Here is a 24,332-nt window from a genome sequence, read left to right as displayed (position 1 = left end):
CGCAGAGCCGCGCCGGGGCTGTAATTAGCTCAAAGCACTCCAGATTTCAGGTAAAAGGAGAAGAAAGGGTTTCATTTCTCACCTGAGATGGGGTCATGCTCCGGGAAGGCAACCCGATCGGCGAGGCACCCGGGAACTGAGGATGCCCGAGCTGCGCCGCCGTATGGTAATTCCTCATGTCGCCATAGACAGACCGATAATCGTGAAAGGAGCTCCCCGCGGGGTGCATGATCTGCACCCCGTGCGGTACCACCACCGGCTGCGTCAAAGGCAGTCCAGGCAGCTGGCTGCTGGAGGGGACGCTGAGGAGCCGGGGTTCGCTGTGAGGAGAGTGTGCCATCTTGCCTTCGGAAGATTTTGGCGTCTCTTTTCCGGGCTGCGGGGTCTTACTGACAGGGGGAGTTTTCACAGCCCCTTCAGGCGTTCGGGATTGTCTCGTTTCCGAGTGGTGCTCACCCACGGCGGCCATGTGCGGGTGCATGATCATCCTCACGTCCCGGGGGACGTTGTACTGGTCGAGCCTGATGCTCGTGGGGTGCATGCGGTAATCTGGCTGCATCACCAGCACGTCAGGCTGAACAGGGGCCGGTCCCCTGCACACCGTGGTGTGGTGGTAGTGCATCTCCTCCTCGGGGGCGTGCTGAGAAGACAGAGGAGGCATGACTATGTCCCGTATCGGGGCCGGCTGGGGCGTGCTGGATCGCTGAGGTTTGATCTCTATCTGGGGTTGCAGAGCAGCTCTGGGGGAGTGGAGCGCTTCCGGGCGGATGCCGTAAGGGATGCCGGAGAGAGGAGGGGTATTCATTCTCACCTCGCCTTGGGACAGATGGCCCAGGGACACAGTCTGCGTGACGCTGTGAGGGGGCATGATAACGGATTGCTCGGGGTGCATGCTGGATATGTACTGAGGAACGGGAATTCCCGGCGCCAGCATGACGGGGGTACTGCTCGATAAAGCCGGAGACGAGGTACTGCCGGGATGACAAGCCCGGGGGAATGGCGACGGCGAGTGCCCGCTAGTACGCGGCGAGTGCGGCTCCTGTTTGGTGACCCCCAAGTGGGAAATAGCCCGGTCGGTTGGGGTGCTGGGTCCCGAGCTGACGTGGTTTGCTTCCGAATGCATTTTCCCAGAGAGGGAAGGGTGATGAGGACTAACTCCAGGACTCAGGTTGGAGGGTTGCAGAGTCTTAGTCTCCACTTTCAGAGCAGCTGGATCGGACAGTTTTTTGTTCACAACCATCTGGTTGTGGACGAGTACGGGTGGAGTGTTTACAGTCTGCGTGAGGACTTTACCGGGCTGAGACGCTGGAGTCTGGACAGAAATGTGGGAGGAGTCGGACTTCTCCAGCGCAGTGCGCTCCTGTTTAACGGAGGAGATGACGGGCGACGTGTTATAAGGTTGTGTTCCTAGTACCAAAGAAGAATGGGTGGAAACAGTCCCGTAGCCTGCGGAGGCCTGGGAGCCTTTCGGCGTCGGCTGAGATGGCGTGATAGGTTCCTGTTTAATCTGAGACTTGGATACAGACTGCTGAAACTCTATGTCGACAGCGCTGGCTGGGGGGATCTGGCTGATCTTGGCACTAATTCGCTGAGGGCCTTCCGTCTTCTGTCCCGAGTAACTCAGAAGCACTACGCCTTCCGAGGTGTTCACCCGCAGCCCCGGGCTGGACCCAGTCTCTACAGGCCTCTCCTCGATAATAGACATCGATCCCGGATGAAACCTACTGTTATCATTTGTGCTTGACCTCTGCTTAAATTTCGGCGAGGGGGCGTTGACGAGACACATCTGGGTTTGGGGAGCTTGCTTCACCAACGTGATCCTCGGAGCCTCCTCCAGATCCACGCTGTGGGGCATCCTGCTTATAACAGAAGTGGCTTTGGGAGCGATCACGGTACTTATCTTTTCCTTCTCGCTGAACACCGGTGCTTCAGCCACTGGTGGGTCCAAGGCGTTGGTGGCAGGGACTGCCGGCTTCTCCTCCGACACCGGTTTTATGGCTTCTACCGCGGGGTGGAGGGGTGCCTCCTCCAAACGAGGCGCGCTCACTGGCTCGGCGTGCGTCGTCGTCACGTGCGTGGAGGTTATGCTCGTCGCCGAGACGTACTTGGGCTCCATGAGTATCTTCCTCAACGTGCTGGAGTTTGTATCGATATCTGACGCCTTTGTGTCCGGTGGGAGAGCAGGCGGGGGCGTGGAACGGGCACGGGGTTCCTCGTGCCTCACCATCCACTCCGGCACCTTGGCAGCGCCGGAGTGAAGGGGGACGATCGCGGCGGGCACCGGGGTGGGCAGCTTGGCGGCTGCTGCTGCCGCCGAAGGGATGGCAGGAAGGGCTGCATTTGGGGCACTCGGCGGCGTGATGGGCGCGTTCTCCATGGGCGACCGTATCTTGAACCCGCTCTGACTCCCCTCGTCGAGGGGAACCGGCGGGGTGGCCAGGTCCAGAGGAGTCGGAGCGGGCGCTTTCGGAGAGGTGCTGCTCTCCGCGACAGCTTCATGCGCGGCCACAACGTCAGCAGCCGCAGCCTTGCTGACATCGGAAGCGCTTGGCTCCATGGACACCTGAGCCGTGGTTTTAGTTTGCTTTTCCTCCTTCAAAGCTTCTTCGGGTTTTGTCTTTACTTCGCTGGCGGGGGGCGACTTGCTCTGCACCCTCTCTGGCTCGAAGGCGTTGACTTCAACGGCATCACCCTTTCTGCCCGTGCTCCTTTTGCGCCTCTGCCGCGTGGTTTTCTGACGGCCCTTTTCCTTCCGAGCAACTTCAGCTTCCTGCAAGGTCTCGGCCTCCTGTGCAGAGTTGGAAGATTCGCTGAAGCTGACTTCAGCCTCCTTGCTCTCCGCTTCTACCACCGATGGGGCAGAGCTGGGAACCGGCTGCACCGCGGGCTCGACGGCAGCCTCAGTTTCTAGGATATTATTCACTGCTTGATCAGTCTCAGGCTCCATCTCCTCCCGAGGTGACGGTAACACCAAGGGCTCTGCGGGGATTTCAGCTTCCGATTCAGCGGGATACGTCGGGGGTGCAGGAAAGCTTTCCGTCTCTCCAGAAATATCATTGATGATGGAGCCAATGGCTGCTGCCAGCTCTGTCTCACTAGCCTGATGCGCGGGTTTATCTCCTTCCTCCTCCTGACGAACTTCAGGCACATCTGCCGTCGGCTCTTTGTAGGCAGCAATTGACGGAGGAGTTTCGGTGAGTTTTGCAATATTCTCCACGGCCTGCTCGAGTTCAATCTGTTTTGCTAACTGGGCAGCTTCAGGGGACTGCTTTGGTTCCCGCATCACCTCCTTTTCTGTTTCTGGGAATGAATCTTCTACCTCATTCTTAGCAAAATGGGGTGGCAAGATGTCCTCTTTTGGGGGGCTCTTCATTTTGGCCGGCGACACCGCCACCGGCTCTACTTCCTCTTCAGTCGGCCGCAAGGCACCCTTGACTTCGTCCACATTGAGGCGTATTTCTACATTTTTGAGACAGACGGATGCTTTATCTACGACAGTTTTGGTATTCTTATACCTTCCCCTTTTGGATTTCGTAACCTTTTCCGGCACCGGCTTCTTCTCAATGATCTCAACCGTGGGGATTTCTAGCTGGTTCTTCTCCGCATCCAATTCTTTCCTATCACGTTTCTGCTCGCTCGCCGCCGGCTCTTTCTCAGTGGCTTTTGCTTTATTGCTGTTGTCACCGACACTCGATTCCTGACTGCTTCTTTCAGCAGCATCTTCAGATTCAGCCGAGGTATCGGCTTTCGGTTCATTCTTCCCTTTCTTCCCCTGTTGGCTGGTAGCAGCTGATGAGTGACTGTGTGTTAGCTTCTGGGATCTAGGAGACCTCCAACCTTCTGCAGGCTTAGGAGCTTCCACAGCATCTTTAGTTTCAGCCTCCTCCGCCTCTTGCTGTACCGGCTCTGTCTTTATTGGAGAGATGTCCTCCTCTGGCTTACGACGGGTTTTCGGAGGTCTTCCCCTCCTCGGGGTCGTAGGAACAGTTGTCACTGTTTCCTGAGGTTCCTTTTCCCCTCTCTTCCTGGTGGATCTAGTGACCTCCACGGAGTCCTTCACCGGAGATGGGCCTTCATTGTCCCCTGTGGTAGCGTAGACTGACCTTACGTTTCTGCGCCTAGTCCGGCCTATTGGCAAGCTTGGCTCCACGTTTTCCGGCTCTGCAGCAGAACTAGGGGATTTAGCAGCATTCCTCGAAACCTTCTCGGCCTCCACTTTCAATTCAGAAAGCTTCTGCGTCTCCCCACGAGGAGAGCTCGACCTTTTGAGTTTTTCACGGTCAATTCTTTCGCTCTTCCTCGTGACGGGCTTTTCCGTGATGTTAGCTGCAGCCGATTGCACAGGAGTCTTGGAGCGTTTACTCTTGTAGGACTTTTTATCTTTTACAACAACCGGAGGTTCGACTTCCATATCATTGTCAGAAACAGGCGGCAGGACCTCAGCAGCCGCCTCTACCTTTTGACTCGCACTAGCATCAGCGTTGGCAGAAGGCGGAGGATTTTCTTCTTTAGGTTCGGCAGTCTCATCGGACTTCTGAACTAGCTTGGGCGGGGGTGGAATCAACTGGGCAGCTTCAGGTTCTGGATCTACACTGATGTCTAAAGAAGCTCCGGGAGTAGGAGGCTTGGTATCCAAGTATGAAGGATGCTCTGTTGCCACAGCGTCTTCCTCTGGTGCCAGGGTTGTAGCAACAACTTCTTTACTAGCTTCTACGACCGGCGGGGGCTCGGTTTGCTCGGGTGGTTCAATTTTGACAGGAGCAGCAAGTTCAGGAAAAGGTTTTTGTTCCTCTGCTGTAGAAGCAGGTTCAGACGGTTTTTCTTCTTTTACAGAAGCTGTTTCCACCACTACCTTTTCGTTTGCTACCTTCTCAGGAGCAGCTGGTGCTGGTTCCTGTGGTAGGACAGCGACCGAAGAGGGACCAACCACTGAGGAAGTTTTATGTTCTGGTTCTTTACTATCAGGAACCGTTTCTGGCGTTTTCGGCCGGTTTTCTTTATCTTCCTGTTTTTCCACTTCCTTTGGTTTCTGATCTTTCTCCTTTTCTTTCTGCTGCATTCGCGTTAGTTCAACAAATCTACTGTGGAAGAGAACCACCGGTTCTTGCACCAAATCAGCTGCACTGTTAGTCCCATCGGAGGAAGACTGTCTCCCATACAATCTACCAGAAATGAAGTCGAGATCGTCGTCTTTTCTCTCTAAATGCTGCAGGCGCTTGGAGTCCTGTTCAAAGATTGAACTATGCAAAAACCGAGAAGCGAACAGTTCCTGTCTCTCTTGCTCCTCCTCTTTATGATCTTCTTTCTTATCATCCAGTTTTCCACCTTCTGAATCGGTCCTGATTTTTTTCTTTTTCATATACCAAGATGGAATAGGTCTCGGAGCTGAGTCGACCTTCTCTTTGTCTTTATTGTTTCTAAAACTAGCAAATCTTGAATCCCAATCTAGAAAGGACCAATTTTCTTCTCTGGACGAAGAGAGAGATTTAGCTCTTTCCAGCAAGGCCTTTGTGTCTGGTGTGATTGTCTTGTCCAACGCAAAAGAGTAAAATTTGTTTCTTTCTAAGGAACTTGACAGTCTTTCCTCTCTTTCACGTAACTTCTCTTCTCTGTCCCTTAATAAAAAAGACAACCTGGAACTCTCTAACAAGGACGAGGCTTTCGGGGAATGGGGCTTGTTTTCACTGTCGTCATCCGAATCTGAAGGCACCTCCCCGGGTTCCAGGTCTCGGACGGACCGCTTGCGTATGCTGTCTCTTTTGACGATGCTGCTCGGAAAGCTGATATCAACTCTACCGGGCTCCTGCTTCACTTGTGTTTCCCACCTACTCGAGTCATCTTCAGAACTCAGCACGGATAGTTTTATTTTAGCCATTTCTGCCATCTGCTCCCTTCTGCTGGAATCGTAAGGATTAAATTTCAGCGAGTCCTCCCTCACAGTCATGTTGGAATACGAAAGACCCTTTTCTTCTATTTTAGGTGACTCTTTGGTTTCCTTTAATGGCATTAGCCTCGGAGAATCGAGCGTGTCATCATCTTCGTGGAAAGGGAAGTGCCTGATGCTAGGGGAACAGGACGTCCTTTCGGAGTCCTCACTCACCTGTCGAGAACTTCTGTAGTTTCTTTCTCTTTTAGTGCTAATTTCAAAGTCAAACTGGTCAGTCTTTTTCCTTTTACTTGGTGGAGAGTCATCGGTGACATCTTGCGGAGGTTTTCCCACCTCATGGACCAAGCTCCGCCTCTCATATTCATCTACGTCTTTCTTTGGGCTGCCGAACTTCTCAGACTTGGCTATCTCCATTTCCAGCTGCTGTTTTAACCTACGACTTTGCTCCATTTGTTTCCTGTAGCTTTGCGTGTGGTCAATGTCAATGCCAATTTTCTCCTCCGTATCAGCTGACTGAGGTTTCTCTTGGCCCAGTTTATGGTCAGGTGTGTCTTCAGGAAGACCAGAGTAATTCTTCCTGGCATCCTCCCTCTCTGTTCCTTGGTCATCTACTAGCTGTACCTGTTTATGCTGGGGTTTTACTGGATTCAGTTTTTTAGAAGAGAGTTCCTGAACTTCCACTGGTTCATCGGCTGTCTCCATTAGCCTCGTCTGGAGATCTAGGGTGGGACGCATGCCAATGCCACCAACATTAAGAGTCTCCTGAATTTCTTTGGGACTAGTAACAGGGATAAGTCTTTCCAGTTTGAGTTTTTTAGATTCCCTTTTAAGCACCTCCTTCCTCAGGGGTTTTCTCTCCAATTCTCCTTCCCTTAACATTGTCGCTTCTCTAGACGAAGCCGTTGCATCAAGCTGCTTTTTCAAAACCATGCGTGCGTCTTCCTCATCTTGGCTGCTTCTTTTTGCTTCCAGTTTTTGCCTCTCAGTCTTCAGATTTGCATCAGCAAAACGTCTTTTACGAGCCTCCAACTTGTCTAGATCTACCGCGTTGGCCCCCTCAGAAGTTTGCTCTGTCTTCAAGTGCTTTTTGGGTTTCAGTTTTCCCTCCTTATCCACCACTTCTACGTGACTGGCAAGGGCTTTCTCTTTTTGTACCTTGGTTCTGACAGGTTCCAGTTTAGACTGATCAGACTTGGTTTGCTCAGCTTGAGATGTCTGTGTTTTTTGTTCAAGAAGCGGGGACTTCATAGTGTCATTATCAAGCTTTGCTCTCAGTTTCTCCAAAGCAGGCTGATCAATAACTTTCCCTTCCTTTTCTTTTACTCGGGTCAACACAACGCAGGGCATTAGGTCCAGGCGGTTTTTAGCTGTCCCTTCTTTGTCACCTCTCTCTTTACTTTGTTTACTATTGCCCTTCGATTTTTCAGGGCTGGGCTCTCTCTCATTCTCTTGATCCGTTTCCGAAGACTGAGAGCTGGGCGAATGGATTTTTGCTTTTCGTTTTTGCTTATCCGTTTTCTCCTTTTCTATTTTTTCCGGCTTTTCCTTTCTCACCAAGCGTTTCTCCTTGTCGATCCTCTCCTGGTCGAAAGCACGCTCTTTCTCCGTTTTTTCATTTTTTGCGTAACGTTCCACGCGGGCTTTGTCGAGCTTGTCATATCGTGGAGGAGACAGAGAGCTGCAGCTGCCACTGCGATCCGATGACCTGCTGTAAATCCTCCTCTCCGAATCGCTCTGCAGCCTTTCCGATTGCGAGGGAGACGCCCCAGGACTCTGCGGACGCCTGGAGTGCGTCGGGCTCTGGCTCCGTTCAATCGGTCTCCGTTCGTGGTCTCTGTCCCGATCGGATTCGAACCGTTCCCTCTCCCTCTCTCTCTCCCGTTGCCTGTAACTGTACTCCCTTATGTCTTGCTCATATGGATCGCCCCTGTAATCCCTGTACTCGCGTGGGTCATCGTAGTATCGCGGGTCATAGTAGTCTCCTTGGTAGGGATCCCACTCTGCGTAAAATTCTCTGCCTCGAGCTGGGTATTCTCGCCGAGGATCTTCAGGATACGTCCCTGGAGTCCGAACGGTCTCATAGTAAGTACGATCAGGGGCATATTCATAAGATCCTCTTCTTTCATCTCTGCTAAATATGAGAATAAACACATTAGTTCTCCTTCTCAACCGACGTACTGTATTACATTTGCTATGTAGGGGAATCATTTTACGATCATTTCTTTACGCACGCATCAAGGCAACTGTACACAGCTGAATACAGAGATCTAAAAACACTGAATCGGTGCGCAGCGGATTAAATGCTTTGTTAGCTTATTGAATACCATATGCAGTTAATTGGTCATTTTGTGACAGCTTTGCCAAGTATCTCTTCACCACCCTCACTGCTTCATTTTTGCCAAATTCAAATATTACATTAAATTGAGGTGAAACCTACACTGCACTTGTGTACCCAGGCGCAGTCTGTCACGGTGAAGACCACCCCATCTCAAGAACCTGAAACCTACCTCTGAAAACATGAGTCAAGTCAAAACTTGAGGCTGGAACCTCTCCATTACTAAGCAGTAAAGTGGTAACAAGATTTCTTTAAAAATGCTAAACCTTCTAAGTGATCATTTTATTCCAAAATTAGCTCTTTCGCTGCATGTGACATGCTGACGTTGCCTATTTACAGACCAAGTCAACAACAACAACAAAACAATCAGGTTGTTTATGAGAGCAGGTGCATTCATGGGAAGCATTCAGCAAAGTCAGTCAAGCAATTAGCGTTATTATCTCAATACCTCCAAATGGCAAAAATAAGTCATTTCTAACACCAAACATGCCTCTTTGGCAGAGGGGTGGTGTAGAGCTGGTGCTCCAATTCTCCACCATTACAGAGTCTTTTGCATACTCTATTTCATATATGTTATTTGGCTTCACAGTTTATGTTTTATGTTAAAAGCTGACAGCTTCCACCTTTGAAGAAACATACAAAATTGAAGAAGGAACACAAAGAAACAAAACAGGGAAGACAAAAACCTCATTCTGCAAGTGTAAGTGGGACATTGTGAAAGGCAGCTGTGAAGTTAAAAAAATTAATCATGGGTTTTGTTTGGGTTTTTTGTGGGTTTTTTTCTGTTGGGTCCTATTTAGACTGGCTACTACAACCTAAGAGAACCTGGTTAGTGCAGGTCTTAGTGTCATTGCAAGGGACTGTGAACTGCCAGGAGGAGCTCAGAGGAGGACTAGAAGATGCAGAATTACAAGACTTGCTGCAGAGCTCGCTCAATCATTCCATGATTCATTATTCTTAAGTATCTCGTAATGGCTGTGTGAGCATAATGACAGAAAAGGAAAAACAAGACTAACGTGTACCCAAGTATCACGTTGTTCCAGAAATCAGTGTTCTATTCAGAATTATTTCACGGTGAAGACAAGCCCAGCTGACTCCTGTGTGTTAAAAGACATCCAATAATGCACTTCTCTTTCCTGAATTTCGTGTAGTTCAGAGGAAATCATTACTGACTGCTTGCTGGCACATCACAACATCTGGCAAGGACTGGGGGACGTGCACATTTATTTCCATTATGCAAATCCTGATTGCCAATTTCCAAACCCTTTTCACTTTTAAATCTGGCAATTTTGCGTATATGTTAGACCCATCTATTTTGCTGCAAAAAACCACTGAATTTATCTAGCTCACCGGTACAGTCAGTGTCACACTGGGCTTATTCATAGGTAAACCAGAACCCTAACAATTAAGCCAGCCTCTGAAGGTAATAAAAATGCACCCACACAAAAAGAAAATGCTTCCCTTTTCAGCCTTCACTGTAGTCATTAGTAATAAGAACATGGATGTTTATTCAGCCACTGGAGGAAAAAAAGCACAAAATGCGGAGTGCCTGCGTGCCAGGCTGCTCTCAGCCAGGGTCCGCAGAGGTGAAGTGGCCATGCCGGGGGAACACAAGCCTTTGCAGCATGTGCACAATGGCCAGCCACCGTCATGCCAGATGCTGCAGAAGGACATCAACACAGAACACATTTTTCATGTCAAACAGCAAAAAAAAAAAGAACTGCAGCCTCACTCGTGTCTATTATTTTATCAAGTTAACAAACTAAACTATTGGAAAGGGGTAGGTGGAAGACCGAATTTTACCCTCTGCTCAGCAGACGAGCAGCAGGAGTTTATCAGACTATATATACACACATTAACATATACCTTTCTCTTGAGGGTACAGGAAGGCATTACAGATAAGCTATTCTTTGCATTCCTAAGAAATGATGAATGACTCACAACTGTGTCCTGCTGACCCATCACAGTAACTGGGTACTAAATATATAGAGCACGCGGACAGCCGAAACCTCCACCTAAGTATGAATTTCAGTAACCAACTACACTTGATAGACGTGTGATATCCTGTCTGCTTTCATCTGCACAGTTTAAGTCTGACCACCTAAATTTGTTTTAAAAAAAAAAATATTGAAAAGGTAAAAGACATTAAAAATATGCTAAAATGTTAATAAAACTTCAAAAAGAAGGCTAAAGTTGAGAGGAACAAAACCAAGTGTTTGTTCAATAATTATGGCCCAAAGAAAGTTTAATTGCACTGAAGATGATGCTGGAAAAGTAAAAGACTGGAATAAAGATATTGACACATGCCTTCTTTCTGCCAGCATTTCATAAAAGTCTCTGATGTCTTGACCCGTTTTCTCCATGGAATGATAAAATGCCAACTGACTTTCTCGATTTGCGAAGTCCACCTGAAAAATAAAGGATAAATCACGTTCAGCGAGAGAAACATCCACTTTGACTACACTTCACTGTCTGCTGCAGCCTGACGATGGGAGCAGAACTGAAAGCGGGGATGATAACATTTAACAAAAAGAAGTCAAACGCTTCTCAGGACTGGCCCTACGCATCCCCAGGAATAAAGACCTTTCTCTCTTAACTCAGTGCAGCTGCATGGAGCTATATAACTACCGTCTTACTGGGGTATGTTGTTGTAGCTGCCAGACCAGAGGCTTCTGTTCAGTAAACCAGCAGGAAAAATACACATTATTATCGTGGTATTGACGTTTTTAATACTACAACTCCAATTACAGCTCCAAAGTCCCTTTCATCTCAAGGCAGTGCTACAGCAGGTCAGCATTATTAATCTATTTCAGACTCCACGTTATTTGCCTGGGGTTATACAGCAAGGCAACAGCAGGGACGGGAAAGGAACCAAGCCTCCTGAATTGCAGCTCCCTATTCTAGCTACTCGAAGAGTTGATGTTTTCTAGCCAAGGGTGACAATATTACGAAGTTAATGGCATAGCCGATGCAAAAAAATAAGGATTAGAATGGATTTATCTACGTGCATGCCACATAAGGCAGTATTTTTAACATTCTAGCTCCTCTTTTTGTTTTTTAAATCAGCCTAGACATTTGTATAACCACAGCAGTGGAGCAGAGACATACATGCATCGTGGGTGTTGCTTGTTCGAAATTTGCTAAGTAGCAAGACCCACAAACACAAGGTACGAAACTTTTAAATGACCACACATTTTACTGCATTTAAAGGCTACTTATATTCAACCACTGCGCTTAGAAACTGCAGTATATCTGACTCCTAACCCCAACGGGTGTGAAGCTGCTAGGTTAATGCACCAGATGAGAGATCACGCTTGAAATCATTACCCACTCTTTAGGAGAGAAGAAAGGAGGAGGAGGAGGAAGATAATTCAGAGGGTTGGCTGACACCTCACGTCCCCAGTTAGTGGAACTGATGGGACAGTCGTAACAGGTATTACCACATTCACCCAAATCCAAGACATCCCCGTAAATGCTAAGTGTTGCTCCACGAAAAAGTACTTTCTATCTATTTTTTGAAGTAATGTTTTTAATTATTATTTTTTTAAATCTGTTGCAAGGAAGGAGCTGCCACTGCAAGAGCAGACCGCGTGCTTGGGTTGCGACTCCGGCATGCAAGCCACTGCAGCTTGCCTGGGCCAGGTCAAGAGCCTGGACGTCAGCACGGAGCAGCTGAAACGCAGCGATGTGTTATCCCAGAGGAACTCACACCCTCAGATTTCACTCTTCTAACACGAAAACGGACAAAAGCTTGCCTTGGATTTGGGTAAATGAGGTAGTAACACGGACACCGACACTCAGGAGCTTAGAGAGACAAGTTCAGTGAAACAAACGGCAGAATACTGGAAAAGGCTTTATAAGTAACGGTTCAAGATACCCTAACATCTTGATAAGCCGAGTATAAAAAAAATAGTATCAGCCTTTGATCTCTGGGACATACATGTCCCGCTAAGTATTCCTTTTGACTGGCAGTCTGCAAATGCCAGCATTTAAGGAGTAAGGCCTAAATACAATTTGTTTCTCTCTCTCTTTTTTTTTTTTTTTTTTTTTTTTGGGTTTTTTTTGTTTTGGAGGTCATTCTGCACACCTTAATTTTATTCCCACCGATTTTCCTCCCCTTGGTCTCTTTTACAGCTGCTTGTGCATATTCAATCTCATTGTAGAGAACCAGGGCCATGCCTTTTAAGCGGTCAAACACCACCTGTAAAAAACAAAAAAACAAAACAAAAACCAAATAAGAGCCTCATCCACAGGACTTAATGTCAGTCCCAACAAAATCCTAAGTCATGAGGATACCAGTAAGAAAATAATTTTTAGCAAGGTAAATTTCCAGGCTTTTCTGATGAGGCATATTGTAATGAAGAGACAATAAAAGGACACGGGACTGCTTTGAATTGTGGATATTGTGGCTTGAGGTATATTATGCCTTTATTTTGTTTTTCTGTATTTTACTTTTAGTATTTTTTTTTCTTTGGCGACTGAGTTTTGTCATTTCTCTTTGTTTACTTTCAGTTGTTTGAAAAATTTCCAATGTGTTTTAGGGGGGAAAAAAGGTAAAGGGAACATTTAATCCCAAAATGGAAACAGTTTTTGTTATCACAGTCTGCAGTACCGCTCGTCAGTTGCTAAATGCCCAATTTCCAAATATTAGCTTCCTTTAGCAACATAAACTTATTATTCAAGCAACAACAGCTACAATAAAGAATGTCAAAGCTGCAACACAAACCCACAAAAATCCTTTAAGGAGGCAAGACCCCGATCCTGCGAAGATTTACACACGTTGCTTAACTTTAAGCACATCAATGTCCAACAGAAAGACACGGGACAGCTCACACGCTTAAGTTTAAGCATGTGCATAAATCTCGAGCACCGTAGGCAGGTAACGCACTCCCGCTGTGTGATACGGGTATGTTGCACAATCGTTGCCTTTCTTCTTTCACGTACTTTTGTCAGCGTGACTATCCTAACTGCTTTTAAAAAGTCTTTTTTTTTTTTTTTTTTGGTCTGATGAAAAAAATATAGTTATGTCTAATTATGTAATTAGCATGCATGAGTGTAACTACATAATTAGACTGCTGTTCCTCCAGTGTTAGCCTTCTCAAGAAATTTCGTTGGGGAGAGACTGTACTGCACAAGAGCAACAAATGGTTTCCAATACTTATTACCTCGGCTCATTCAAAATAGTTTTTGTTGTTGTTGTTTTCCAAACACCAGAAGCGACTGCTCTACGTACCGGCTCAACAGGATGCAAAGCTACAGAGCCCTGTCGGCCAAATTACACCCCAGAGAGAATTTCTCTACCTGAGCTATAAAGCCCTGGACAGTCGGGGTTGAAAGGACAGGATGGGAAGAAAGGAAGACAGTAACAACTTCAAACCACACGCCAAAGCCTCCCACCTACCTTTACCACAGGCCCGTATCGGCAGAAATGTCGAGTTAAATACTGATCCGTAACGTTTGTAGAAAGACCATCTAACCACACGCAGTTTGTAGGCATGCTCTTTCCAAAACCCAGCTGAACACAAAAGGGCAAAACTTCCATCAGTACAATTCACAAGTGTTAAACTAACTGAACAGAGCACGCCTAATTAAAGAGTTATTTGAAAAAAGCTAGTCATTTGTACCGGTTTTCTAAAATTAGCATCTCGCGCAGGTGCACACAAGACAAAAATCAAATAGCAATTAACGAAAATAATTCTGCATGCTTAAACAAATACAGTGTTTGACAACATTTGTTTCTTCTACAATTTGAATGCTTCTGAAAAGTGACAGGTTGACAGCTCTGGGGACTGACAGCCTCCGTTCATCATCAGTAGCGGCACAGCCTCCCAGCACGGCCCCGCCAGACGCGAACCTTCAAGGCCAGGGAATGTCAGTCTCCAAATCTACTCAATCCTGGGGCTCCTTGCCGAGACGGCCGACAAAAATGCTGATTAATCCCAATTACAGTGGTGGTTGGAAAGCATCACACTCTGATCTGACCTACGCATTAAAAAACACCTTTCTTCCGTAAACTATGCTGCTGCAAAATAGCCTGTCATGCTGTAAACCAAAGTAACAAGGAGAAGGATACAGTCCACGGGAGGATTTCTTTACCTTGAGCCGGTTATTTCCAAGATATTCCCCATCCATCTTCTTAATTGCTTTACACACGCTTGCAATATCACAGTACTGCAGGAATGCGTACTGAGGAACACCGTTCACTTTCTTAATGTCGATATCCTGGGGAAAAAGAGAAGAAAACAAAACAATCGACAGTCAGCAACAGGCCAAAAAGGACGTTCATTCAACAGCGTCAATTAGATCTAAGTGGACTTTTTTTTGACACACACAAGTGGACTTTTTTTTTGAGCCACACACATGGCATGGCAAGCACTCTTTCAGTGATATTTTCTTCAGAGAGAGGATTTAAACAGCAGACGGTTAAAAACTTCATTGTTCTGCTGTATCTCATTCAATGGCAAAACCAAATCCTTACTGATGCAGGGAAAGCTCTTCATAACGCAGATTCAAAATTCAACCCCGCAGAAGTAAACCTGACCTGATCAACAAACAGTAGCTTTCGTTTGTTACTATTATGTCAAGAAGAGACAAGTCAGAATCAAAGAAACGTGGATTAATTTTTGCTTGCAAAGGCTCAAGAGAAAACAGCCTGCTCCGATCCTCATTTCTGAGCCAAGAGGCAAGCGGGGTTTCTTCTCCAAATAAACATGATCCATCCTGTTCCTAGAAACAAAAGTGATGCTGCAGTCATCTCTTGAACCAACTTGGCGCTGACATGGCAAAGGCAAAAAAGATCCTCAAGGCCTATCGCTGCTGGTATTTGATCCCAAGCCACCACAGGCCCATTCAAAAGTAAGCGCAGTCATGAAGAAGCTACAAAAGCCTACTAAAGGCTGATTTTAATCAATTTAAAAAAAACAGCAAGCTTGGAGTTGACATTTGGTTAACATTCAAGCTCAGCACTAGTACTGGCAAATGTACCGAAAGCCTCTGAACAAACTCATGATATTATGATTCATTCTGAGCTGAAAATAGAAGGTGGAGTGTTTCATTTTATTTGTTTAAACAGCGCAAGTTTCCTTTGTGAGCTACATGCCAATGCCAGCACACGAATTTAAGCACAAACACTCCAACATCCAGGACAGACTAATTTCATGGTTAATAAATTTAGGGACAAGGCAGCAGTTTGATACGGTCTCACCCAAGAGCTCTTCATCTGGGAAAACAGAAGTAAACAGGGAGATTTACACAACTATTAGACTTCTATAGCCCTGGCCTAATAATTTAAGTGGAATACTAAGAGGACTACATTTCCAAGAGTCTGAAGTAGCACTATCGCAACCGTGGCAAATTATACTTGACCACCCACCCTCAGCAAGCAATTCCTCCTGACAGACAAATAAAATATCATTACTTTGCTCATTACCCATGGGAAAGGTTATAAAGCCAGTCCCTTTTGCACCTGAGATTGTAAGTTTTCATGGAAACTGTGCAAGGCAGCACTGCTGCCGAATCCTGACTGATTAATAATGTTGATGAGACAGCACTGTTTCACAGAAAAGCCAATTTACAAGACAGTGCGCCACTACTGATAAGCATCTCCACCAGGACGGCTCTGCTGGTGTAACGTTAGAAGAGGGTTTGAGCCACAGACACTGCCTGAATTCATAAATCAGTGTTGATGTCAAGGACACAGAGGAGGCTGGATGCACAAGAGCTGCCAGGCATCATAAAATGCAAATTTTATATTTGTCCACATCGTATGTGGAAGCACGCCTCCCTTTCTTTTTGGGGGAAAGTACGTATGGGGTTCCTGGCATGTGTGACCGATACCTTAACGGTTACAGAATTATTTCAGAGCAGAATGAATAAGGCACAGCATGTTCATAAGCAGCCACAGCTACCAGTGAGTACAGAAACTATCACTGCTGAAGCCCAGATTCAATTAATTAAACTGACTGTGGATAGTTACTTTACTTCTCTGAAAATTTCTCTTAAATGCAATATTGGTATGACTTGATAGAAAGCAGCCATGAGGAGAGGAGAGGGGGATGACTGCTGCTCTGTCTCGTTCAGACACGCCTGCTCAGCTGAAAAGCCAAATCCCACATGTGCCATCACTAATCCATCTGCTCTGCGCCTCTTCTGCCCTATTGTCAGGGCACAGACTGGGATAGCTGACGGCTACTTCCACACGCAGCAACTAACCCCTTTGTTTCAGAAATCAACAGGAAACGGAGACTTCACAGAGCTGTACCAATTCAACATGAAAAGAACACCAGGCGTATTTACATCGCAACTACCTAGTTAGGCTTTTCTGCAAATGCTCTGAGCTAGCAGAAGACGCATTTCTGCTGACTGCTCCTAGCACTGTTTCTACTGCTAAGTTATCCCCTCCATACACGTGTGCTACGATTTCACTCTGAACGCAAAGAAAAGCTTTCAGATATATTCTAGGAAGACGAATGACTCAGATTATTATATAAAGACTGAATTATCTGTCATGGGCGTTACAATTTACCACTGCTCGTAGCACTCTAGAGGTCTGTACAGAACGAGCAGGCAACGACACCCTACGCAGCACAGAGAATTCACATACCACTATTCCACCAAAGCGCTGAAAGATGTTGCGAAGGTCATGGTAGGTGGTTGTTTTCTCCAGGTTGCCAATGAAGAGAGTTCTCGTTGCTTTTGGGTGGAACTCATCTATCCTTTCATCCAAAGGACGAAATTCATTCTCGCTTTCTGTTTCTAGAAGCAAAAGAGAGCAAGAAATTTGTAACGCACGGAGGTGTTTTTCATGTGGGTTCGGTTCACATCAATTTGTTTGCTCAAGTCTACTTCCTGACGAGCAGATATGATCTGAACACGATTAACCAATGTCTTTGACAAAAATACGCAGTACTACACTTGTGAATTGTGTTATTTACACAGAATTTGAAATCTCTGCATCACACCACTGAGTGAGTACTGAGGAATTTGAGCATCCCCAGGTGAAAAGTCGCTGCATACTCCAGCTGCTTCTCTAGATATTTTTTAACAAACATTAATGCTTACCATGAATTCAAATAAGGCTTCACCGTGCTTGGGGGGGGAGCTGCACATGGAAGAAGTTTGTTTTCACAAATAAATTTTTAAACAAGCAACTGAAGTACAGACTGACAACCACATGCTCAATGCTATAGTTTTCACCGGTCTGTCATTCGGGCTACACCGCCTTAGCCTCAAAAATGCAGCCATCGTTAGCTGTTTTAATTAAAAGCAGAAAAACCGAGCCTTTGAGGACTCAGTGCTATGCTTACACCACCCACTGGCTTCTGCTCTGCTGAGATATGGAAGATGAGATCGTTTCTTCCAGCAGCCAGCAGATCCTACTGCTTGAGAGGATGGCAGGTTTCCTTCTCCGAGGTTTCAGACTGGAACTCTCTCCCTGTTTGACCTAAGCGCATCCACTCTTCTTGCTCTGGAATTTATTCTGGCGTATTTCGCAGTTTCTTTAAATTATGCTTCTGCAGAAAGGCAGCTTTAATGTTTCTCACTCCTATGCTGCCTCTTTACAACAGCCCGTGAATATGCCCAGTGCGGTCACATCTCCAGCGCAAGAAGGGCATGGACCTTACCTGGTCCTATCCAGGCCGTGACTTCAATCTGCATGCCAAAGAAAAGTTTTCCTTTTGAGGCATTTAGTGCTTTTTCCTGGTCCTCCTGCTGCCGGAAGAACACCAGTCCATACCGTTCCTCAGAAGCCCCGTGAATCTGCACCGATGTCACCTTTCCGTACTTCTTGAATTCGTGAAAAAGTCCATCTTTAAGGCTTGTATCTAAACCAACAAATAAACATTAGTACTACAAAAACATATTTTTTACCAATCTAACAGCACCACAAAAGTCATGAAGAAACCTGATCTTCCTTCTGAAATGTGACTTCACCCAGTTTAACCTGAATCTCAGTGTTCACAGAAGTGCCTTTTTAATTTTGGGTGTTAATTTTGCCACTGTCAAAAGCTTCTGGCTGATCTTTCTCTTTGCCTTGATTTTTAAACCCAAGAAACTACACACGCAAGGTTTCACATGGCTGCAGCTGGCAGTGTATGGTTATTACTTCTCAGAGACATCCAATTCAAGATGAAGAAGAAATAAACAGTGTTACTGCATTAATAATCCCACACGGATGCTGCATAGAGCAGTTTTCCAAAGCTGGGATGAGGCACCTGGAACGGAGATCCAAGTTACACAGCATTCAGGTCAGTCAATTCAGAGAGGTAACTACGCAGATTAACCAGATTTTGCAAACTCACGACCACACAATCTCTGCCTGGGATCTGTGGGGCATTCACCTTGGCATCGCATCACTTCAAGGAATATTACAGAAGTAAAATCTATACAAAGAATATTAACATTGTGAGGTATGCTGCTCACAGAGTTAATACGTATTATTTTAATCGAGCCAGTGCCTCTGTATCCATGAGTTATGTTACAACTGTCTTACAAATGACCCCATGCTGGTTTTTTTCTGTGGGACCTCTCCTGCGTTCAGCACAGGGAATGGAGAGCAATCGTGCACACTCCTCAGTGTGTGGTTCCTTGCATTATTTACCGTGCAATATTTGATGCCATTACGAATATGCCCGTGGGTGTTTTACAGCACTCAACGCTGCAACAGAAAACCCTGAAGTTTTTGGATTAAGAAAGAAACTGAGGCATGGCAAGAATAAGCGGTCCAAGCTTTAAGTGAAAAAATTGAGACGCTTCAGGTTTTTCCCTGGGGAAATCCACATTACTGTTTCAAAGCACCAGCTCCAGTAGCTGTAAGTGCTCAAGCCCAGGGACTCGAGCTAGGGACCTGCAGGATTTCTCACAGATGGTCACTAATTAAGCAATTTTCCCACCGTCACACAAGAACCGAGGCAGAAGCAGAGAGAGAATCCTGTCCTCAGAGGCAGCACGTGGCTGCCGTGCCAAAGACACGATAAAGGTTATTTAACCGGTCCCTAACCGGCTTCCTATTCCTTTTCTGGCTATTTCACTTTCCCAAGTGAATTTACCTGTTGAGCGCACTGGAAGATTCTGAACCTTGATCCCAAAACTTTTCCGGGGTTCATCTTTCTCCAGAGATGGAAGCAGCTGGGATGCAGGCGCTGGGACGGCTGTCGACTGAACTGACCGTGCCGGGGACTCGTCGCTCGAGCTGCTGCTGGAGTCACTGCTATAAACGGCGTGAAGGAAACGACAGATGAGTGCATGGAGAGGCAAAGCGACCAGAGGACACAGGTATTTTAATTAAAAAGCAAAACGTCAGAGTTTTTGCTCATCTACGGGCCTTTCTCTCTCCTTTTGCTTGATGCAGAAAATCCAGTTTCCGTAACACAGCCCAGTTACATACAGGAATTTAAGCCATTCTACAAATATTCTCCTACAAAGCCCTCAGAGGAGACAGTCAGGGAAACTGAAATATGGGTAAAATGTCAGACAGATCCTGTTACGCACCGTGACAATAACAGAGATTTAATTAAGTGTAATACAATGTTGTATCAGCTTAGGAGCTGTGTGGAAAGACTGGAGAAACACAGAGAGGGTACACAGGTCTGCCGATGCCTGCAAGTCTCTCCCCACGCTCGCACGTACAAAAAACAAATATTATCGTGCTCTCAGGCGCCGCTGTCAATCCGAGAGTTGACCCTGGAGTTCTCCCTATTGCCTCCTGCACATCTTTTTTAAAAGATCCATACCTCTGACGATATGAAAACGTCGTGCGAGAAAATCACGGCAGGTTTTTTGCTCAGGAATAACCTAGGCAATGTATGAACCACCAAACACTGTTTACAAGCTCAGCCTCAACAGCCAACTTCAGGGTATGAAGAATTCAGACCCCAGAACATCTTTTATAAACAATAATTACAGCAGAACAGGATTTGCATATTAGATCACACAGGGAGTCAGTCTAGTCCACTGACTCTTGACGGTGCAGATCATTAGATGCTTTGCAGGAGAGTAAGAAATACAGAGAATATTATTATTAAAGCGTGCCCAGTGGGGACACGTCATCTTCTTCAGTGGCTGATTTCTTCCCCGAGGCATGAGGGCTTATAACATCGCTAAAAATAATTTTGTCTGACATAACCCTGGAGACTCTCGTTCTCCGTTACACGAGCAGCCTTCTAAAAAATTCTGCCAGAATTTTAACTTGGAGGCTGGAGGGGGGAGATCTGCCACGTACAAAAATAACCCTGTCAGTTTTAGATTTGCTGCTTTCAATCTCATTTTTATGTTCTTCTCCACATCGTATCAGAAAAACGATAAGCAAGTCTATCTTTTTCTTATGTTAAACTATTTCATAGGCTTCTTATATTGCCTCTCCACATTAAACCATTTAACCTTTTTCTAGTCTCTTCTCAGGGAAACCATTTCAGGCTTCTAATCATTTTCACGATTGGATTTTGAGACCTCTTCTACTACACTCCTTTTTTGTGGGTGTACAGTTTATGTAACGCATGGGTAACAGCCACAGAGTCATTTTTCTTAAAACATTCCAGAAAACTGTTTTTTTTCCCCGGACATGCTGGCGTAACGAGAGCCGTGGCACGTTACTAAAAGCCCCTGGGCCCTGTCCCCATTATATTTGGAGGCGCAGAGGAGAAGGCAATCTCCGTCCCAAAACGCTTGCAAACAATCGAAGGATAAAAAAACCACGCCAGACCAAGACAAAACCAAAGAAAAAGGTCAAAGATTCAGAAGTTATAATAAACATGAGAAACTCTCCTCCCATTCTCACCCTCTCCCTACAGCCCTCCCGCCCAGCTGACGTGGAGCCGCTTCGCACGTCGGTGCCTTTCCCACACGCTCTCCTCCTACTGCTCCGGCCCCGGAGGAGGAAGCTCAGCGTCGCTTTGGGAGAGGAGAGGAGATAAAGCCGTGCCAGAAAAGGAGTGAGAAACTGAGGCCTTCCTCCTGCCCTCCTCTTCCGCGCAGCGCTCTGCTACACGCTCGCCAAGGGGCAGCCGCCCGGCACCTCCCAGCCGGTTCCTTCACACACGATAATGTTTCCCCTCCAACCTGCAGCCCCTTGCGTTTCTCAGCTCTCAATTTCCTACCACCAAGGTGCCCGTTGTTCACAGCCTCATTCTTCTGCCGAATTCGTAAACCGCCTTTCTTTTTGCCTCACCCGCGTTTGTGCAACCTGCTTTCGTGCCCTAATAAACGACTTCATTGCCGCAAGTGAAGCACGCTGCAATTCGCTCCCCGTCTTTTGCCCATTTACCCCGTTCTGCCTCCTACCTTTCTGCTAACTCTGGCAATGCTGCATCACCCCAAGCCCTCATTACATTGGAGTTCTCCTCTACAGCATTTTGGGAAAAGGAGGACAAACGCGGCCCCACGTGAACAAGGCCTTCAGTAGTCTCAAGGGGTAACATCAGCAGTCGCCTACTACTATGAAATAAATTGGCAAAGAATAGAGAAACTTAGTTTAATACACAAATATAGTCAGGGAATGTGTGTGGGGAGAATCTGAAAATAATTCCCAAGCTGAGAGCAGTACCGCGTGGTTTACCATTCCCCTGGGGAAGGCTAAAATAAGACTTTTAGGGCTGCAGGAAGCCTCTGCCCCATACACATTTTTATTTTCCCTCCTCACATCGTGATGCTCAGTATTATGATCAACTACATACTTCCTGAAGCATGTTATATATTAATTTACTAAGACTGTATCTTTTAAGTAAGAGGCAGCATTGAATTACTATTTAAGCAGTGCTTTAAAATGGCACCAGGCTATTTTTAGCTTTTTTTTTTTTTTTTAATGAGGATGTTTAAAATATGGAACATACTGTTAAAATCACAGCATTCTCCTGGGGAAAAAAAAGATCTCCGGGTAACACTGTAAGAAGTCCGAGCCATGAAACAGCAGTCTAACAGGGTGATAAATTCTACAAGAGTTTGAATTCCACACGACTTTGGGAAACAAGGATCATGCTGATAATTTCCACTTCCCCAGGGAGCTTTAGGGATACGTGTCCCTAAGCAAATTGAGACTTTCTGAGACATTCCAGAAAAAAATTCATTATTTCCTGACTCTGTTTTTAGAAAGGAAAAAAAAACCGTAGCAAGAACAATTGCCCTTTCTTTAGGGAAAGCCTCATCGCTTTTCCAGTTGAAGAAACGTGGATATAATAATTCAAAAGTAAGTCAAAGGTTTTAAGTTCTGTGAATAGGAGAATGATGGAAGAGTTAATTATAGCTGCTGTGTCATCCCGTTATAGCACACAGCAGAATCAAAATAAAGCATCTGACAGTGAATTATGTGCAGTCTCAAGCAGAAAAACAGAACTCTTTTTCAACTACCCCAGCTTTAAAAATATACAAAACTAAAGCACGTAAGCTGCACAAAGACGTGTTCCCAGAATATTAAAATGAGAATATGGCTTTTCTTTTCCCTGTGAGGAATTTTGAAAACAACTGTCCTTTGCCAACTCACAGGAAATAAGTTACTGAAAATTCTTCCAGCAAAATCAGTTTTAGAAAAACAAGCTAGGGAAATTTTAACATGGGAATATTAACAGATAGGTTAAAACCACAGCTCTGATACCCTGCTTCTAGAAAGCGTTTCAAGTAATCGATAGGTCCTGGGGCAGGCCAAAAATGGCATAAAGAAAATGGCTTTGTAACTTCATTTTGCGCTTCCGCTAACAGTATTAAACCCACAATGATTTTTTCCAGAAGCAGAGCGTGCTCTGGCACACAGCCTTTTCCCAACACGGGAAAACCTGCTCTTCAACATCCATGTAAACTCAGCGGCGCAGAATGCCAGCACGCAGCAAAACCGATCTCCTGAGCTGTCACAACACACGCGTTTCACAGAGAGGGAGCCCGTGCTGGGAATTTGCTTTTTTAAACATCTCGGGCTTACAGCTTCGGTTGCCTCTTCGGCGGTTTGCAGACTTCTGGTGACGTATGCTCATTTATGAAGAACTTGAAGTTTTAACCAGGAAGGATTCCAGATGCTCTTTTGTCTGGCCCAGACAGCTTCTCAAATTCATTTCACTCCAGCTTTTATCATAGCATCGTAGCACTGTAGAATGGAGATTTTTGATTTTACTGCTGGCAAAACCAGATGGAAAACCTGAGCTCTAAAGGAGATTGCTCTTACTTTAATAAGGAGGTGGACATAACATCCTTCTCTTACACGTGCGCTCTAGTATAAGAGTAGTTTACGAGCCCTTTTAAAAATATTAATCTGCCCTCCATAATTGCCTACAGTGTTTTACAAGTACCTAGGATGTGTGTGTTCTCACTCACAGTATTTTTCTACGTACCTACTGTGTATTAATCGACATAAAATTTATTCATAATCCAGTCTTCACGTTCTATCCATATGGGTTGAGTCCCAAAGACTCATTGTGTGAGAATCTAGCCATGGGGTTCAGCTCACAAAAATGGGCCCCAACCATGGCCTGTGTCAGTACGCTGCAGCTAATTTAGCACACGGAATTTTCCTTTTCTCACTTACAACTGCAAAGATGACATTTCAAATCCTGGTGCGCGCATCCTACATTACCAGTCCTCGTTTCCACAGAAATATCTCATTTTCAAAGTAATTGCATTTTGCAGTTCTAGTAACTAACTACAAAGTTACGCTCTGTTCATGTATGAAAAATGAAAGCACTTGAGCAAAGAACACAAAGTGAGCCGTTCTCTTTGTTCCCCGGCAAAAAAAGAGATAAAAGAGACTCCAAACCAGTCGATGGAACAGGATACCCGCTGCTTTTCGTCAATGGCAGCTGCGCTGAATCAAGGATCTCACAACCTGCCCTACCCTTTTGCAATTTTAAAATGTGGGACAATTGTCATTTCTGCAAATTGATTTGAGAACGCTGAGTCAGCTGTACGGCTGGTGACTACCCTCCTTATGGCAAGCAGGAAACACCGCGGCCCGCGTGGAAAATAAAGCAGAAAGAAGCACTAACGCGTGCTGCGGGCGATGCGCTGCCAAACTTCAGGCTTTAAAAAAAAAACCTAAAACCAACCTCCAATTGTCAGAGCAAGTTAAGAAACAAGCCACTTAAAATCACTGGAAACCCTTTTCATTTTTCGAGGGAACACATGCCAAATTTC

At 45.9% G+C, this 24,332-nt stretch overlaps 1 protein-coding gene across 1 annotated transcript in view; it reads right to left on the bottom strand.

Moving 5' to 3' along the window:
• SPEN (spen family transcriptional repressor) overlaps positions 1-24,332 on the bottom strand; it is a 66,937-nt gene that overhangs the window by 3,465 nt on the left and 39,140 nt on the right. The window contains exons 4-11 of the mRNA XM_075721626.1: positions 19,271-19,431; positions 17,846-18,046; positions 16,825-16,976; positions 14,319-14,444; positions 13,624-13,737; positions 12,310-12,423; positions 10,530-10,630; positions 83-8,015 (exon numbers count right to left, since the gene is read on the bottom strand). Of these exons, the coding sequence (XP_075577741.1) occupies positions 83-8,015; positions 10,530-10,630; positions 12,310-12,423; positions 13,624-13,737; positions 14,319-14,444; positions 16,825-16,976; positions 17,846-18,046; positions 19,271-19,431 (8,902 nt within the window). The remainder of the gene's footprint in view (positions 1-82; positions 8,016-10,529; positions 10,631-12,309; positions 12,424-13,623; positions 13,738-14,318; positions 14,445-16,824; positions 16,977-17,845; positions 18,047-19,270; positions 19,432-24,332) is intronic.

This window comes from Pelecanus crispus, chromosome 15 (assembly GCF_030463565.1).
Source record: "Pelecanus crispus isolate bPelCri1 chromosome 15, bPelCri1.pri, whole genome shotgun sequence".
NCBI lineage: Eukaryota > Metazoa > Chordata > Aves > Pelecaniformes > Pelecanidae > Pelecanus > Pelecanus crispus.
This window is presented reverse-complemented; position numbering and strand designations above follow the sequence as displayed.